This window comes from Anarhichas minor, unplaced genomic scaffold (genome assembly GCF_050575085.1).
Source record: "Anarhichas minor isolate MPS153535 unplaced genomic scaffold, ASM5057508v1 ptg000043l, whole genome shotgun sequence".
Lineage (NCBI taxonomy): Eukaryota > Metazoa > Chordata > Actinopteri > Perciformes > Anarhichadidae > Anarhichas > Anarhichas minor.
The window spans coordinates 6,041,704-6,059,594 of record NW_027466489.1 but is presented as its reverse complement, the minus strand read 5'-3'; the positions used below and the strand labels follow the sequence as shown (position 1 = coordinate 6,059,594).

Genomic DNA, 17,891 nt, shown 5'->3' with positions numbered 1-17,891 from the left:
GGTTTAACTCCAGATATTCAATGTAATGTGAAAGAAGCAACGTACCTGCCTAACCTGTGGCAGGTTTGGCAATGCAGCTTTAATTACTAATTATTCTCATATACACACATAATGACACAGTTAATATGACAATACGTATATGACATACGCCACCTTTACAGAACTGCTTTTAATGTGTGACGAATGTGTGTTCTATGTTTTTAGTGTTTAGCTTTTTTATGATGATTTTAATGTTTGTAACGTGTCTTTGAGAATTTTAAAAAGCGCTATATAAATTATTATTATTATTATTATAAGCCAGCTCTGTAATCAGTCATTGAAAACAAGCACTTCTTTCTTAATTGATCTTTTATCTTGTACACTTAAAATGCCGTGTTGCATATTCATCCGCTGCACCTTGGTAACTTTTTGCAACCTGTGTCGCTGAACTTTGACTGAATTTACAACCATTAAAAGGAAGGTGATGTATTAACTGACAACTGTTTTTATTTATTTAGAGTTATCCCTCATTCTGGCATTTCTCTAAACATTTTCTCAGAATCATATTTCAGATTCAAGTATTAGAATCTTCACGTTTATGTTACGATGTAGTTCTTAAAGATTTTGCTACATTTAAGTATGGCTTTGCAGCCACATTTTGGCTTCACTTTCCCTCCATACTCTCCCTGGCGGACTTCTACATTCCTGCTTGGCTGTGAGAAGAGTGAGGGAGGCAGGGAGGGAGGCCAGTATTTGTTTTACTTTGCCGCTGTGTTTCCATCCTCTCTTTTTTTAGAAAGGCACCCTGGGTTCTTTTTGTAAATCACCCGGCAACAGACACATCACTTTGTCTCCCTCTTTTCACTGCGAGCGGAAACGTTGCACCGAGGCTCTTCTGGAGAGGCCTAGCAGCGTCCTACCTGACTGACTTACCAATGAAGAGCCAGACACATTCTATGGGCCTGCAGTGTTCCACATAACTGGTCCTGACAACAGTCCCTCCCTCTCCCCACCACCCGAAAAGAACAGAGGCTTTTAGGATTAAGAGACATGGAAAAGCTACAGTACAGGGCTCCGTCTGTCTGTTTGTTTGTTTGTTAGTGTGTCGTTCCGTTTACCTCGAAGTCTTTATCTCTCTTTCATATGCCCAAACATACACATTGATTTCCATAAGCTCTGGAGTGCTAAGCCAACATACAACAATGTTAAAAAAAAATGTTTGTTCAAATGAGGTATTTGAGATGCTGAAACACACTTCAATTGGAAAACACTGAAACTGACTTGAAAAGTGTCGGCAGACGATTCATGCAGTCAATGTTAAAAGGTTAATGTGTTGCCAAGTAGCAAAATAGTTAAAACCACTGTCCCAAGAAAAGTATGGATTCATATTTCAATCATATGCTTTTATTTACTGTTTTAATTTTTAGCTATGGGCCGAGCAATGTTGGTCAGTCAGTCAACTACTTTGGTCCAAACAGAAACATATCAGCAATGTTTTGGACGGATTGCCATGAAGGTTGGTATACACATTCATGGTCCCCAGAGGTTGAATCATTACGACTTGGGTGATCCCCTGATTTTTCCTCTCGCGCCACCATGATGTTGACAATTGTGGTTTTGTATGAAATGTCTCAACAACTATTACATGGATTACCATACAATTTGGTACACATTTTAATGCTCCTCTCAGGATGAAATGTAAACACACCGTAAACATCCCTTAATACTTTGGTTTATGACCAAATACCTGAAAAACTAATGACATTCTGTACTTTGTATTTATTGCAATTAGCAAATTATACCATGCTAGCATGGTAAACTTAACTATAATGGTGAATAGAGTAAAGAGTATGACTACATGCAGCATGTTATCATTGTCATTGTGAGCAGGTTGCCTGCTGGCTTGGCTTTAGACTCTCCTCATAGCTACGTTAATCCACAATAAGTCATTCCAGTTTATCAATATACAAATACTTCATATACACTCAAATCCTGCTCATTTCAGTTTTCCAAGAGGTATACTTGGGATGGTGTTATTCACAGTCATAATATTTATGTCACACATAAAGAGCCTCAGTACGTATGCAAAACCTCATAGAAATACTGAAAGTGAGAGGCAACATAAGGCTCTGTAAATACGCCTTTATTAAACAATGCATATGTCATCATTATCACTGTCATCATCATCTGCATCGCCATTTTGTCTTTCTCACATGAGCAATAATCTGCTCTACAGTTTCACAACATCACTTTTGTCCCCTATCTCTGTGCGGTGAAACTGACAGGGGGCCAGCTGTCTGCCTGTGTGTTTGCCTCTACTCTACTCTCTATTACTACCACCTCCTTCTGTAATTACAAGCTCCACTGCACACAGTCTCGCCATCAGGTGTGGCCAGGGCCACAAGCGCAGCTCCACCAGCTCTCATCACTGTGGCATTTTGAATTCCCCTCGTGTCAGAGCTGCAGGCCAACGGGAGGCTGTTTGCACATCTGAGGTGCCACAGCCTGCAGGCCATTCAGCCAGTTGGGATTAAAAATGCTCAATTTTGTTTCATATCATTAGAAGGTTAGCTCACCCCCTCATTGGTTCACCATCTGGGCGTTCTTTCCTTCCCTCTCAGTGGTGTGGCTTTTCTGTTGCACTGTATCAGCACCGCACAGCCTACAGCATGGCGGACGGAGACAAAAAGAACAAAAGATGGAAGGGAAAGATTTGGGCAGATGAGCACAGGGGGTTAGCAAAGGAAGTGAGACGTGAGAGAAATAGGGATGGTGTGGGACAAGGAATACGGAAAAGAAGTTAATCAAACGAATGGGAGAATATAAACATTTTCTTAAACGTTTTTGATACAGTCCAGACTTGCAAGCATCCATAACAACGACATAAGCCATGACATTGCATATGATTCCACTTGACATTCAAATGAAGCTGCTATGACACCAAGATATCACTACAAGGTGTCACTACACAGCTTTCCAACAAACTTGAAATACGGGAGAAATGAATCACCATCACAGTTTTCATCAGTCAGATGTTTGTCATTCCTAAAGGCAATTGTAGATGTTCTTTTAATATTAACACTTGTTTGTTAATCCTTACTCATTTTCACAACTCAAACTTTAACTGTTAAACCCTGCGAGGGTCTAATCTCCCAGTGAGACCCTAATAATTGATCTCGATGTGGGAGTTAAAGTCTGCATTAAGACTGCTCATTTGGGATGTTCCACAAGGGTATTTCATTTTGGAAGACAGCTGGCTAAGAAGATTATAAGCAGTTTTCAATTCATCTCACACACCCTGACTCCCTTTATTGGCTGGGACCCTCTTATCATGTGTTGCCAGGAGCTAAAGCAGCCATTGGCATCTTCGTCTATATCTTCATCTATATCAGCTACTTTGGAATGGTTGCTTTTGGTGCAACATTACACTTTATATTTTTACCCATAGCCTGGCCTTTCTAGCTGTTTCATGATCACCACCCAAAAGTTGAATGGATGGAAGTTTAGAAAATAAAAATATGTGTCACATAAGTGTTATTTATGGCAACTTGATGGAGTCTATTTATTAAGTTGGTTAGTTAGCATCAACTGGCCCCTGAGTGAGCAAGAAAGGATGAATGAGGGAGAGAGGGAGAGAATGGGAGAGAGAGAGAACTTGCTGATGTAAAAAAAAAAAAGCTGCAGGAGTAAGGATATAAAACCTTGAGACAAGAGGATGCTCCTCTCTCAAACTCGCTGCCATCTCAGTGGTGGAAATGTTGGAGTTGGGGTGGGTCGACTTTGAGGTGACATTGACGCTATGTAGATGAGAGTGAGGATCCTGCGCTCCATGTTACGTCCCTGCTCGCTTCAACTCAGACGGCGGCAGCTCCTTTCCCCGTCTTCTCTCCCCTCCTCTCTTTCAGCACCACTCCTTCCAGGACAGCACCTCGCTCTAAAAGACGCGTTTGTTCGCCATCCTTTCCTCTCAGGATCATATATTTGCCCGCTGTCGTCGGATGCAAAGTTTTCACCTTGGTTTTATTCTGTAAAAGTGCAAGGAAGTAACTTTTTAAAAATCGGATTTTCCCATCGGGGAAACAATCTGGAAAATAAAAGGGATTTATTGTAAGTATTCTGTTACACAGTATGCATGCATTTATATAGATCGGGGATATATATGTGTTCGTTGACATACTTATTACAAGCGACGATCATTGAGGAATTTGGAATATGCAGATTTGGCAATGTGCACGGATGTGCGACTGCGCTTATTTTCGACGCAAGAGACACATCTCAGGAGGTTCATTAGCGAATTTGATCCTTCAATCCTGCAGCCAACTATTTTAAATGTGTCGAATGTAAATGTGTGATCTGTGTGGGGAAGAAATTACACCTAATTCTTACTTCACTTAATTTCAATTTGTCTTGAGGGTGTGCGTCTCTTTGAAGTCAAATGTTACATGGACCTGGATTATTATTAACAGATTGGATGTAAAACGCTTACTGTTTAAAACATGAAAAGATTTGTAACCGTGTTGCCTCATAGCCTAATGCCTTTCACTATTACTTACGCAAGTTGAAGAAGAGCGCAGAGAGCGCGCTCTATGTTTCATTTGTTTAACTATCATGAGCATATGTTTATTTTGCATTTTAAAAGTAAATATAAATGTAAATAAATAACGTAAATACAGAACCTTGCTAAAAGCATGTACTTACATTGTGAAGCTTATTATTTGCATTACCGCAGATTAATAAAAGTAAAATAAATACTTAATTTAAATCTTAACCTTGTCCCGCAGATACTTATTCAAAAACTGCAGTGAGTTATTAGCCTCTCCAGGTGATTCATTAGACACTATCGTTGCGCCTGACTCCTAAACGTGTTTAATCGCTCTTCTCTTGTGCCGGAGCAGTTGGAAGTGGGCCATTGCATTTAGAGCATAATGACTCAAGGACAAGAGCAGGCTCTAAATATCTGCTAGCATGCATTCACTCCAGGCAATTAAAAGTGATTTTTATTGCATGAGAAGTCTTTATTTGATCCCGTGGGGTTCACGGCACATTTTTCTATCCACCCCTGAATAAATGTCATGGAATTTGAATGGATGCATGCACAGTCAGTAATCGTGGAAAATTATATTTAACCAGTAACATAAAACGTATTCTTATGCACAGGCCAGTATGTCCGCATTGATAAGCATTTTGGTGACATCTTTTTTTAGGAGGTTATTCGGTTAATTGGGAACATGATTTAAGTTTCATCGAACTGAAAATCAGAATCACACATTTTTTGAATAATGTAAATATATTGAACAATTAAGGCAGAATTGCGGCAATTATCCCTCATTAGTAAGACCTGACATTCAACTTCATAATATATTTCAAACAAGTAGATTTACTCCTGTTTTTTTTAGAGATTTTTTATATTCATATGTAAACATATACAATTCTGTTTTCAGGGTCGCTGGAACGCTGCTAAGCTGCTCCTGATCACTCTCATCACCCCGATTATTCATCTCTACTCGGCAGTTATCTGGGAGCTAGGTGTACAGGACGGAGAAGCTGCTGTTTGCCTGGACCGGTGCTGAAACCCCCTCCTCTCCACTGGTCAGGACTATCCGACACGCACAGTGACCATGGCCACCAACGGGACCAAAGCCTCGGACGGACACGTCTTAACGGAGACAGTTAATGACGCGCCCACCACACCAAACGACAAACCCAAAACCTTGGTGGTGAAAGTGCAGAAGACGAAAAATGAGATACCCGAGAGAGAAATGTGGGGTGGGAGATTTGACTTTCTTCTCTCTTGTGTCGGATACGCAATCGGACTCGGAAATGTCTGGAGATTTCCTTATTTATGTGGAAAAAACGGAGGAGGTAATGAGGACTTCCTTGGCAATTTTCCATTTATCCATTCACAAAAAGGAATGTAAAGATCTCGACATCAAAACCTGCCAGTTTGCTTCCGGAGTATTTTAATAAAATAAAGCTGTATTTCTCCCCATTTAAGCCGTGCGCAATTGCGCACAAGCGAAAGCCTGCACGCTAATCAGGGGCGCAGAGTGAAATGCTCGTTTTACCAAATATCTTATCTAGATTATTATGAATGTTACTAGTTAATGATTCACCTACACTTACACACCTTTACCTTTCACCTCTCATTCAGGGGCCTTCTTGATTCCCTACTTTTTGACCCTCGTATTTGCTGGCATGCCCCTGTTCTTTTTGGAGACGGCTCTTGGTCAGTACACTTCTATTGGAGGACTTGGAGTGTGGAAGCTGGCCCCGGTTTTTAAAGGTAAAGGACACTTTTACGTTATCCTTAATTAAGCCCTTAACTATACTCTGTATGTTAACTGGCTGCTTCATAAAGGCCAGGTTGATTACAAAGTCGGTCATTATTGCTTTGTAATCATGAAACAGAGGCCCAAAGTGTATCCCCAGTAAAAGACCAATACTTAAAAAAAAAAAATCTTACATATATTTATATTCCCGTTTTATGTCAACACAAATCTCTTAACACAGTGCCTGTATTCTCCCATTGTTTCAGGTGTGGGTATAGCTGCTGCTGTTCTGTCCTTCTGGTTAAATATCTATTACATTGTAATCATTTCCTGGGCTATTTACTATCTGTACAACTCCTTCACTACTGTGAGTATTTGATTTTTATATTCATGTGGTTTTCTAATAAAATGATATAATAATAGGACTTGAATATGAAAATGTAGAGGAGATTAGGTAGTCTAGTTTCCTTGATTTCTTCTGAAAAACATTTAACACAAATGCCCCTTTAAATCGCAACAAATCACAGAGTTTTTCTTTCCAGGTTGTATTTTTTTGAGATAGTAACCCTTGAAGTTATGTGGCAGGTTCTTATTGCCAGCAGCTCTTATATAGGGGTGAACTGCTGTTAACAGAGTATGACATTTATTACTTCCTTTCCCACATAATTAGCCCTTACAGAAGGTATTGATAAATGCATTTGGCGATGAGGCATTCACTCCTCCAAGAAAAGCATGAAATCTCAATGAGTATCATGGTCTTGGCTGCTTGACAGCCACGGAGAATGGGACCCGACGGTGGGAGAGTGGTTCAAGTAAAAAGAGCTGTCTGTGTGATTTTTCTCTCTCTTTTTTTTCCTTTAATTTTCAGGAGCTACCATGGCAAACTTGTGGCAATCCCTGGAACACAGAGAACTGTTACACCAACTACAGCATCCCAGACACCAAAAACCTCACCAGCGCTGTGGTGGAGTTCTGGGAGTAAGCTGGACATAAAAGTCTGTTTAGATCATAAGGATACTGCTCTGTTATAAACGGATTTAAGCTAAGGTCATGGTCCCACTGTGCACAATCAAGATCAGGGTTGGAGTCTGATATGGCCATTTGGATCTGAGGATCCAATGGTTCACCGAATCCCTTAACATCCATCCATCCAGATCATTCTGGAGGAAGAGAAATTGTGTGCATACAATAAAGGGCCTCAGACAAACCTAAGCATTTTTTTTTATAAGAGCAAAACAAAATGCGCGTAGACATGCAAGCATGACTCCCTTTGACTGTGGAGCCTTAAAAAAGCTTCAGGGGTGAGAAAAGAAAGCCAGGGAGAGGGATTTTTGTGAGTATCTAGACACGTGCGTGCATATTTGTGTGTGCACCCATGCATGCTGCATGTATGAGATCAAGGATGTATTTGTGCATTGTAGTAAGCCTACTTTACTCCCCTGCAGACGTAACATGCACCAGATGACCGATGGCCTGGAGAAGCCTGGGGAGATCAGGATTCCACTGGCTATCACACTCGCCATTGCATGGGTGCTGGTCTATTTCTGCATCTGGAAGGGGGTCAGCTGGACTGGCAAAGTAAGTAGAGGACAAACACGGAAACTAAACAAAATGGAAAATTAAAATCCATTGTAAATTAAATTTGCATTATCTTTATGCTAGTGTAAAACTAGTGTAGGTTGAGCAAAAATGTAAGTTCCAGTGACAATGCTTTCATAAGTTTAACTGTCATGACATATTTGAAAATTATATAAAACAACATTTTTATCCCTTCTCAAGTGAGACAATACAGTGACATGCATTACTCTGCCAACCGCTCTCTGTCCGTGTCTCTTTAAAAGGCAATACAACATTCAACACATCCAATATCCCTTTAGCACTCTATGTATGACAAGAACCAACACGTTCCACAAAGGGATACAAAGGCCTACATTTGACTGCTGTGAAGCCATGTTCTGCCCACTGAGCTACAAAATTACAAAACCATAACCTGTGTGATTACCCTTTTGCACTTTTTATATCAATGGTTGTTTTATGACAGATTCATCATTGTTTTTTTTCATAAAAAGGAGTGTCAATGGCAGTCTATGTTAGTTCACTTCTTATTCAGTTTATTTTCTCATGATTGAGCTGAACTGTGTTGACTTTGATAACACAAATTAGTTCAGATAAGGAGGGAAATAGTGCACTGAGAGTGTGCTGAACCCAACCGTTCTGGGGTCATCTCGCCTCCAGAGAATGGCAGAATAGGTCACTGTGCTGCTCTGTGCTGTGGAAATGGTGCCACACAGTACTGTAACACTGTTCACGAGGAGTTGAACAACTTAGCAGTTTTCACTTCTTCTACAGTTCGGTTGCCCGGCTGCAGGACAAATATTAAAAGTTAAATGATGCTCACTAGCTGTGTGATTTAACAAGTTTGAGCTCAGATAGACAATATTATTTTTTTCTAACAATAACTTTGTGTCCCACAGGTGGTGTACTTCTCAGCCACATATCCTTACTTTATGCTGTTCATCCTATTTTGCCGTGGCATCACTCTACCCGGTGCAATTGATGGAATTCTCTTCTATATCACACCCAACTTTGAAAAACTGAAGGAGTCTGAGGTATGTTCTCTGTTTCTGCCTTTACGTATAAAAATGTTTCTGTTCAGGGATACATGTATCTAATTGTTAAGGATGCAGATGATATACCAATGAGTATTAATTGCATGGGCAGCAAAAACATAGAAATTATGTATATTAGCACACAGCCATAAACAAAACCATCCAACTATCAACATATATATTCCAAATATTTTCCCTTGAGCAGCAAAGCAATAAGCTCAGATAGCTGTTGAAAGGCTGAAGTTTACCAGTTGTGGGTAAATGAAAATCCCTCTATGATAGTATTGATTCTTTTTTTCATGATGATCATGTTCTCTTTTATTCTGTAATGATTGTGACAAAATGACTGAGCCACATCGTTAAAGCTCGTGTAGAACATGAGCTGAAGCTAGATGAGGTGTGGAGAGACGTCATTAGACAAGGCAGAGTTAGGTCAAGATGGGATGCAATGGGATCAGAGTGGGTCAGATAGGACCAAGTATGCAAGTAACAAGACAATTTCATCAGTAAAAGAAAAATATATATCTCTATTTAGGATCAACCTGGTTAATTTAACCTCTTTTCTTCCAATCTTTGTGTGATAGGTGTGGCTGGATGCTGCCACTCAGATCTTCTTTTCCTATGGGCTGGGATTAGGCTCTCTGATTGCTCTTGGCAGCTACAATAACTTCAAGAACAACGTATACAGGTAGGAGATTATAATATGTTGCATTTTCAATACCTGTTCATAGTGTCTAGCACCAGTCACTCACACATCACTGGGGCGACTGGGGGTCAGTGGTAGAGCAGGGTGGTCCCTCAATCAGAGGATTGGCGGTTCCCCAGCAAGACACGTAGCCCCAAATTGCTATGAATGGGTGTGAATGGTTAGTCAGAGTCCTGGTGGGCAGGTGACACCTTGCATGGTAGCCATCAGTGTTTGAATGGGTGTTAATGCGTGAATGACATGTAGTGTTAAAGCGCTTGAGTGGTAGGAAGACTAGACAAGCTCTATACAAGCTCCATTTACATCTTTTTTATTTTTAAGGAGACTGTGCGGATGTCTCTTCCTGTGATTATTTTGGGTTTCCTGGCAACAATGTGTCTGCTGTACCTTCTATTTTGGGACTATTTTAGCCTCCAGCTGTATCAGTCTTATCATTATTATGGCTCTACCCTCTGTTTTACACTCACAGGCGCAGACGTCAGGTTTGCCTTAGCCTCTGTCATATTCTATGATAAACACTGGTCTGCAGGCCACATATGCACATCTATGGTTCCAGCTATTTTGAAACAGCTGGAGCTAACTGCCATTTTAGAAGAACAGGTCAATATAAATGTACTCAGCTGCTGTGCTACTGCAGGATGTAAAATGTCTCTCCACCGCCCCTCCCACTCCCCGGTGCATCTCGACAATGTGTGACGGGTTGATAAGGAATTGATATAGGCGTGACAATGGCTGCCTTGTGCTTTGTCTCTCCCCCACAGAGATTCTATCATTGTCTGCGGCATCAACTCCTTCACCAGCATGTTCGCTGGCCTTGTCATCTTCTCCATCGTGGGATTCATGTCCAATGTAACAAAGAGACCCATCGCTGATGTGGCAGCCTCGGGTAACTGCAATCAATGTTGAAAGTCGATAGTAACAATCGGCACAGAGAAGAGATATTTGTGACTGTGCAAAAATTAGCCCCTGAAATTGCGAGATGTTATTCTTTCAGTCAAAAAGGCAGGGTATTAGTTTGGCACTGTGTGTCATTTCTGAGGAAAATTGCTCAGTAATTTTGAAAAAACTCTCTGTCCTTTATAAATACTCACGTTTGACATTCAGCACTCACACTTTGTTCTTTCCAGGACACTTTGGATTTATCGAGTATTACAGCTACTTTACGGCTGAGTATGTGTGTTAAAAATGGCAGACAACATGTTTTTAAATTAACTTAGCATTCATTTTTTTAAACTTATACACCAATTTGTTTTTTAACTGATATTTTATGCCATTGTAAGCACACAACGTCACAATGTGTATGAAATGTGTCTTTTTTTGAAGGACCTGGCCTGGCATTTCTGGCCTATCCCGAGGCCGTCACCCAGCTGCCCATCTCTCCTCTCTGGGCCATACTCTTTTTCTCCATGCTGCTGATGCTGGGAATTGACAGCCAGGTAAAGATAACCCCACAAAAATGGTCTAAGTTGTGGTTTATGTGCCATAATGATAAGTGCTAATGTTCCTAATGTTTTTATTGTGACACCAGTGTTTTACGTAACACAGTTTTGACGTGACTCTGCCATCTCTCCAGTTCTGCACAGTGGAAGGCTTCATAACTGCACTGGTTGATGAATTCCCTCATGTTCTCCGAAAACGCAGAGAGATCTTCATCGCAGTTGTTTGCTTTATTTCTTACATTATTGGACTGTCCAACATCACACAGGTAAATGTTTCTTTCTTATTGGATAATCCACTAACTTGCAGAAACATTACAGGCAAGTTAGTTCAAAAACACCCAAAGCAGCCTCCTATCTTAATGACAAGGTTGGTATCTGTTTTCATATTCGGGTCATATTGAGTCTGTATTTCTACAGTTTATCAAATAATCACACTGTGGGGATTTCTCCTCCTTTCATAATATTTGCAGAATCCAGTAGAAACGCTGCACAAGGTCAACAAGTTCACCTTTAATCAACTGAGTAAACACTTGAAACATGCAGACACCAACATGCCTTAGTTTCTTTCATATTTTACATTTCTGACTGTGGCACTGTCGTAGGATAATACAACATTTCCACAGACTTGTAAAAATCCTACAGGACACCATTGTTGTGTCCTCAGCAGCTGACCCAGTAACCTGCAGGAGTGTTAACTCAGCTAGGTTGTTAACTCAACTCTCCAAGTGGCCCTCATATGAAATCCAACGAGCATCTAAATACGATCCCATGCTGCACTCCATATTACATCCCGGATTACGGTCACAGTGATTAACGTTGTGAAATGAAGCTTAACAAAACCAAAAACGCTACAAAACTGCTTGGTTAGGTTTAGTAAAAATAAAAAAAAATAAAAAATCATGGTTTGGCTTAAAATGACGATGATAATATAACAGAACTAAAGTAAAACGTAACAAAAGTAGTTGGTTTTAGGCAGCAAAACCACTACTTGGTTATGTTTAGGCAACACAAGTACTTGGTTTATTCGAGATTCAAACGTCAGTCGCCCGGTTGAAAGCCCTGTGTTATTTGACACATCCACTACCCTGACCTCATCGCTACATGGACATCTGCAGACTCATTTGTGTTACTTCAACCGCAAACGTTACACAGGACAAAATACATAAACCTCAAAATGTAATTCACAATGCAATTTTTTTGTATGAGAATGTCATTTTAATTAAGGAGACGGGGCTGCATGACTTCTAGCAGCCACCTAAGGTTAAAAAATTCCACTTTTGCACAGAAAATATCTGACAATTTAACTGGAAGGTTGTCATCAAATTTGCCAAAATACTTCAATCTACTTCATCAATTAGTAACTAATTATGATTACAATTAAAGATCAGCGCCTCAGAAAGAAACACTGGTCACTGCTGTTTAACTATCAAATTTCATTTGGAATAAAAATATAAATATAAAATCTTTGTGTAATTGTAAAGGTCCACTGTTATCTCCAAACATTTGATAACATGCTTTATTTTAAATGCTTGGCATTCATTCCTAATGTTCTGTTTCGGACTACAGTGCAGCAGGTCAAAAGCATTGCTTTAAGTATTTTCCTTATCATGCATTTCAAAACACCAGCACAAAAAAACGACTACTGACTACTGCTGTACAAGACACATTACCTTTGTCACAATTTGAATCAAAAGTTTAAAAAAAGAAACAAACAAGTGAAGGAGCCAACAGTCAGCACAAAATTGCCTGCTTGTCCTTCCATTCCACTTCCACTGATTTAGTTCTGTCCTGCACATTCAAGACTAGAATTGCTTCTTTAATGTTTTCACCTTCACCTTCATGTGTCTTATATTCTTGTCCCTTGTTTTCTGCTTCTCTTCTTTTACAGGGTGGACTCTATGTGTTCAAGCTATTTGATTACTACTCAGCTAGTGGAATGTGCCTGCTCTTCTTGGTCTTCTTTGAGTGCATCTCAATTTCCTGGTTTTATGGTCAGCCACACTTATGTCTTATCTATCTATCTATCTATCTATCTATCTGGAGCACATCTACTGCCACACAACTCAATAACTAAAACTGTATTCATGATGCTTCATCTTTGGTTCCAGGTGTGAACAAATTCTATGACAACATTGAGGAAATGATTGGCTACAGGCCCTGTCTGTGGTGGAAGGCCTGCTGGGTCGTTTTCACTCCGCTCATTGTGGCTGTAAGTGTTATTTGTGGTTAACATGCACATGTCCAAACAGCAACAGGGGAAAAAAACACCCCATCGAGGACAGTAGTTAGGCTAATCCAACACTTTATCGTTCAAAGACCCTTGGCATCACTTTCTACCGCACTGGGTAGCTCCACTGCAGTCACTGTAATCACACGGTTCCATTGTGAATTCAAACAAAAACACTTCCTTAGGTTTAGGCATCAAAACCAGTTAGTTTGGTTTAGGAGAAACATTGTGGTTGGGATTAAAATAAGTACGTAAACTAAGTAAAACTTAAACAATGTAACATAAGTACTGAAAACACATAACTTCAAAATAACTCAACAACACAATCACTCTCCTGGTTGAATGTCCTGTGTTTGTTCTCCCCTCACACCCGCCCACCATTTGTTTCATCACACTCCTGGAGCATTTTCTTCAAGCTTTTAATAATGGCGTGGATGGGTTTACATTGTAGTAACTTGAAAGCCCAGTGCTTCTGATGCAGACTCTAAAGGGTCACTTGTGGGTCAGTACCAGACGCCGAGAGACGTGACAAAGCGTTGGTATTTGACAACCTGAGAATGGGATTATTAGGTCTCATATAAAGCTACATATTGAGAATGATTGCATAATCTTTATGTGCAAAATTAAGCTATGTATTTTCGATTGGCTTAATTAACTGTCAGTGCTCTATGCTTAAAATGCATTACTATCTCACCATACCATCATATTACATCACACAGTAATGTTCTGTTCTGTCCAAAGATCATCCAAGACCAAAAGCTTATTCTGCAGTTTTGCTACAATGTTCATAGCCTAGAATTTAGACTTTGTGTGCCAAAACATGATAATGAAGAAGATGCTGAGATCTATTTCCTTGTCCCTCTTGTCCAGGGGGTCTTCTTGTTTAGTGCAGTGCAGATGGTTCCCCTCACCTTGGGTACCTACGTGTTCCCAGCCTGGGGCCAGGGCATTGGGTGGTTAATGGCCCTCTCCTCGATGATCCTCATCCCTGGCTACATGGGCTACATGTTCCTCACACTCAAAGGCACATACAAAGAGGTAAGATCAATGCCAATTCAGTCAAATAGTTGATGTATTTTACTTAAATAATACTATTTTACCTGCTTTTTTGCTACAAAGCAATGAATAATTATGCTACAAAGCAAATTTTACCAGATGCTTATAATATCTGCATATGCAAATTAAATCATGACTACATACACTTAAAGGAAGTGTTATTGAACTTACACATATGTATTATGGTATATAAATACGGAGAGTTTTAGTTGTAATGCTAATACGATTGCCGCAGATTTCCCAGAGCACATCACTGCACCCACGTCTGAGCATTTCACACATCTACTGTATTAGCTGGTTTGAATTTTAATCTGCAGGCAGCAGCGAGGCAGCAGCGAGGCAGGCTCTGCGTTAAGAGTTTCGAGTGGATTACTTTTTGGCTCAAACATATTATTACATGCAGTATGATAGACCAATCCAACACAGGAACACAGAGGGGGCTGATGTGTAGTGAGGATAATGTAATGCCGTATAAGCCCTGCAGATTTTAAAGTCAGTTTTAACCATGATGGGAAGTTTGAATATACATTCAAGGTCACCCTGTAGATTTTTTTACAAAAAGTCTGGCTCACACATGTTTACCAGGACTTATATCATACCCACTTACATATACAATAACATATTGGCTAGCTGTGAAAGTAGTACCCGATATGTCATTTGGCAGCAAAAAGACTTTTCACACTGGATGTTAAAATGCTCAGCTTGGCCCAATGTGATTTTGCTCTATGCATCATAACTGCACTGGGATTCAAAGCTTTTGTAATTAGCAAACACATAGGCATGCTCGGTAAAGATGAGATAAACCGCTGTGAAGAGTAGAACAGTGATAAAAGGATTAGTAAGTAGAGTTTCTAATTAGTTCTGTAAAACAATTGTAGATGCCTTTTTGCTTTACCAGTTCTCAAAAAATGACATTCATTTGAATGCAGCAGAAACGCTGCATTTTTATTGGTCTGATGATCCCAATCAGAGTCGCATAATACCTTTTGGATGCCATTTACATTAAGAGCATTTTGATCTGCAGTCATGCATAATGGGCTGAACAATAACCTTGCATCTATACAGTCCCTAGTGACAGATATAGCTTTATAGCCACCGCTGATGGAATAAATGGGCCATAATTGCAGGCAGTGCAACAGAGGCTGTCAAATGCGATGTGCAGGTGTCAGATCCTGCAGTACCAGCTGATGGTTGATTGTTTAATTGTAGCAATCACCCAGGCGGAAGCTTAGTTTCACAAACACTCCACATACATGCTGCAGAATCCCAGGTCCAACACTGCACCCGGAGTTCAGATCATCAGGATGGTTTGATTAAGTTTCGTGGGATCAGTAAGTTTGGCCCATGAATTATTTATTGGTTAAATGTCAAGAACATTAGCTTTTAATTTCCTTTGTCAGCCATATAACTATATATCACATCAGGGATACTATGTGGATGTATTTTGATGAGTTTACACCCATTCATCAAGCACACAGCTGTGTGGCTGGTGTGTTTTGTTACAGCTTATTGGTTCACAAACCTTGCAGCTGTTTGGTCCCTGCTAAAGCTGTGTGACAGTGTCTCATTGTAATTTCAACACCAGCAGCGATTTCTTCAGCTGTGTGATATCCGTGCTTCTCCGTTTCAGCGTCTGCGGATAATGTTCACGCCTGTGGTACTGCCGAAGGTTCAGGAAAACGGCCCAGACCAGCAGACAGAAAACCAGAATCAGAACCCTGCCAACGAGGAAGCCTACATCTAGAAACTTCTGCCTCTCTCTCTCTGTCGCAACGGGCAGACTCGCGATCTACACAGAAAAAAACATAATCAAGGTTGGGAACGACCACCAGACTTCCACGTCTGCTTTTATTCACCTACCTCCTGGGGACACGTGAGACCAACCTGATTACACAGTTATTTTTAGGGTTTTTTCTGTTTGTTTATTTGTATAATACAGAGTTATAAAACTTATGAGAAAAAAACAAATTACCCAGCAAAACTGTTGTGATATTTTGAATTTCATTATGCAAAAAAGTTAGTCTTTTTAGAAAAGGAAATGTGACTTAGGAAATTACTGTATATTGAATATATAATTTAAATTTGGAGGCCCGCGTTGATTCAATAGTATTGTGCTACTTTGAAGATATTAATTAATCTACTAAACTACAATTACTGTACAAAGAAAAATACTGGTTAAATGCATTTTGCTTGTTCATAAAATACATATATTAAAATGAATGCAGTGTAGTAGGTGAAAAAAATGCAATTTGAAAGTTTGTGAAGTGAAATTTGAATACTGACCAATTTATGGCAAAGACAATATGGGAATGTGCAACAGGTAAGGCCAAATCTGCTTGTATGTGTAAAATATAATTTAGCCAGACTATCACTCCCTTGCAGGATCCTGCAGTTCACCTGAAATGTTTACCATGTCTGGGGCTATACCTTTGAAAAGCACAAGTGCAGTGTGGGATTTTGAAGTGTCCAGTTTTTATTTTGGCTCGATTGAAACTTGTGACAACAGCAAAAATAACTTACATAGGATACATAGCAAGAGACTGTTATAATTGTTTCTTTGTTTTCTAAAGAACAATAACTTTGTATGTTGTCCGAATCTTTTTTGTAGAATAATTTTTAGGTCATTTTCTATATGTGAGAGTGAGAAGGACCAAAATCATACTCGTGTTAGAAGGATTGGTGCAGACATTTGAGCCGCTGAATATATATGGATTAAATCAAGCAACTCCTTTTGTCTCTCTGAAGAGCAACAGAGTACCGTAGCAAATACAGCATCCATTACATTACAAGCACAATTTTTGGATCTGTAAACTACCACCTCTAACGAGTAGCCAACACATAAATCCCACATTTGCATTGTGCGTACAATATTTATGCCTGACATTATTTAGAAAGAGTAGAATTTCCTTCTCCTGACAACCAGTAAAACCAGTAAAGTGGAAACACAGAGTTGTGTTGCAATAAGTCAAAGCTAATTCAAATCTATATTTTAAACTGTGAGATTGAATAAGCTGCAGTGGCTGCTGCATTGGAGACTGCATGACGGATTTCTATGATAGCTCCACTTTTCCGACTGGAACCGTTTACCTGTATATCTATTTAGTAACCCACTCCTCAGGAACAAAGGTGGAAGTGACCAAATTCTCTCAGCTCTCAGATACTACCATTATACACTGAAACAATTAATGCTAATGCTATATTTAAAAAAAAAAAAAAAAAACTATCAGCAAGGTTTTGCCATTTCCACCCATTACTCCAACATGTTACCTTAAGCGTCAACAAAACATAAACACACAAACCATATATATATATATATATATATATATATATATATATATGTGTTTGTGTGTGTGCGTGTGTGCGTGTGTACATGGGCACACTCGAAAGCTGATCCAAATTGTTTTCTCTTTTCTGTGTGCTATTCAGCGAGCATCATTTATTTCAGTGTAAATGAACTGTGATGGCCTTCAATCAGTCATTTTAGTAGAAGCCAAACTGTGTTTGTATCCTGTGGCTAGGTGCAGATTTCCAATATCAGATAAGGAGAGATAAACTTTGGCTCAGTCAGCGGACAAAGCCAGCAAAAGCACTGTTAACACAACAGGA

The 17,891-nt window shown here is 39.7% G+C and overlaps 1 protein-coding gene across 1 annotated transcript; it reads left to right on the top strand.

Moving 5' to 3' along the window:
* Positions 1–5,597: 5,597 nt before the first annotated feature.
* slc6a1b (solute carrier family 6 member 1b) lies at positions 5,598–16,029 on the top strand. Its single transcript, XM_076110739.1, has 14 exons — positions 5,598–5,841; positions 6,131–6,262; positions 6,515–6,615; positions 7,117–7,226; positions 7,694–7,826; positions 8,723–8,857; positions 9,442–9,545; positions 10,325–10,449; positions 10,887–10,999; positions 11,137–11,268; positions 12,891–12,993; positions 13,111–13,211; positions 14,100–14,267; positions 15,916–16,029. The coding sequence occupies exons 1-14, from the start codon at positions 5,598–5,600 to the stop codon at positions 16,027–16,029; spliced, it is 1,815 nt and encodes a 604-aa protein (XP_075966854.1).
* Positions 16,030–17,891: the final 1,862 nt, after the last annotated feature.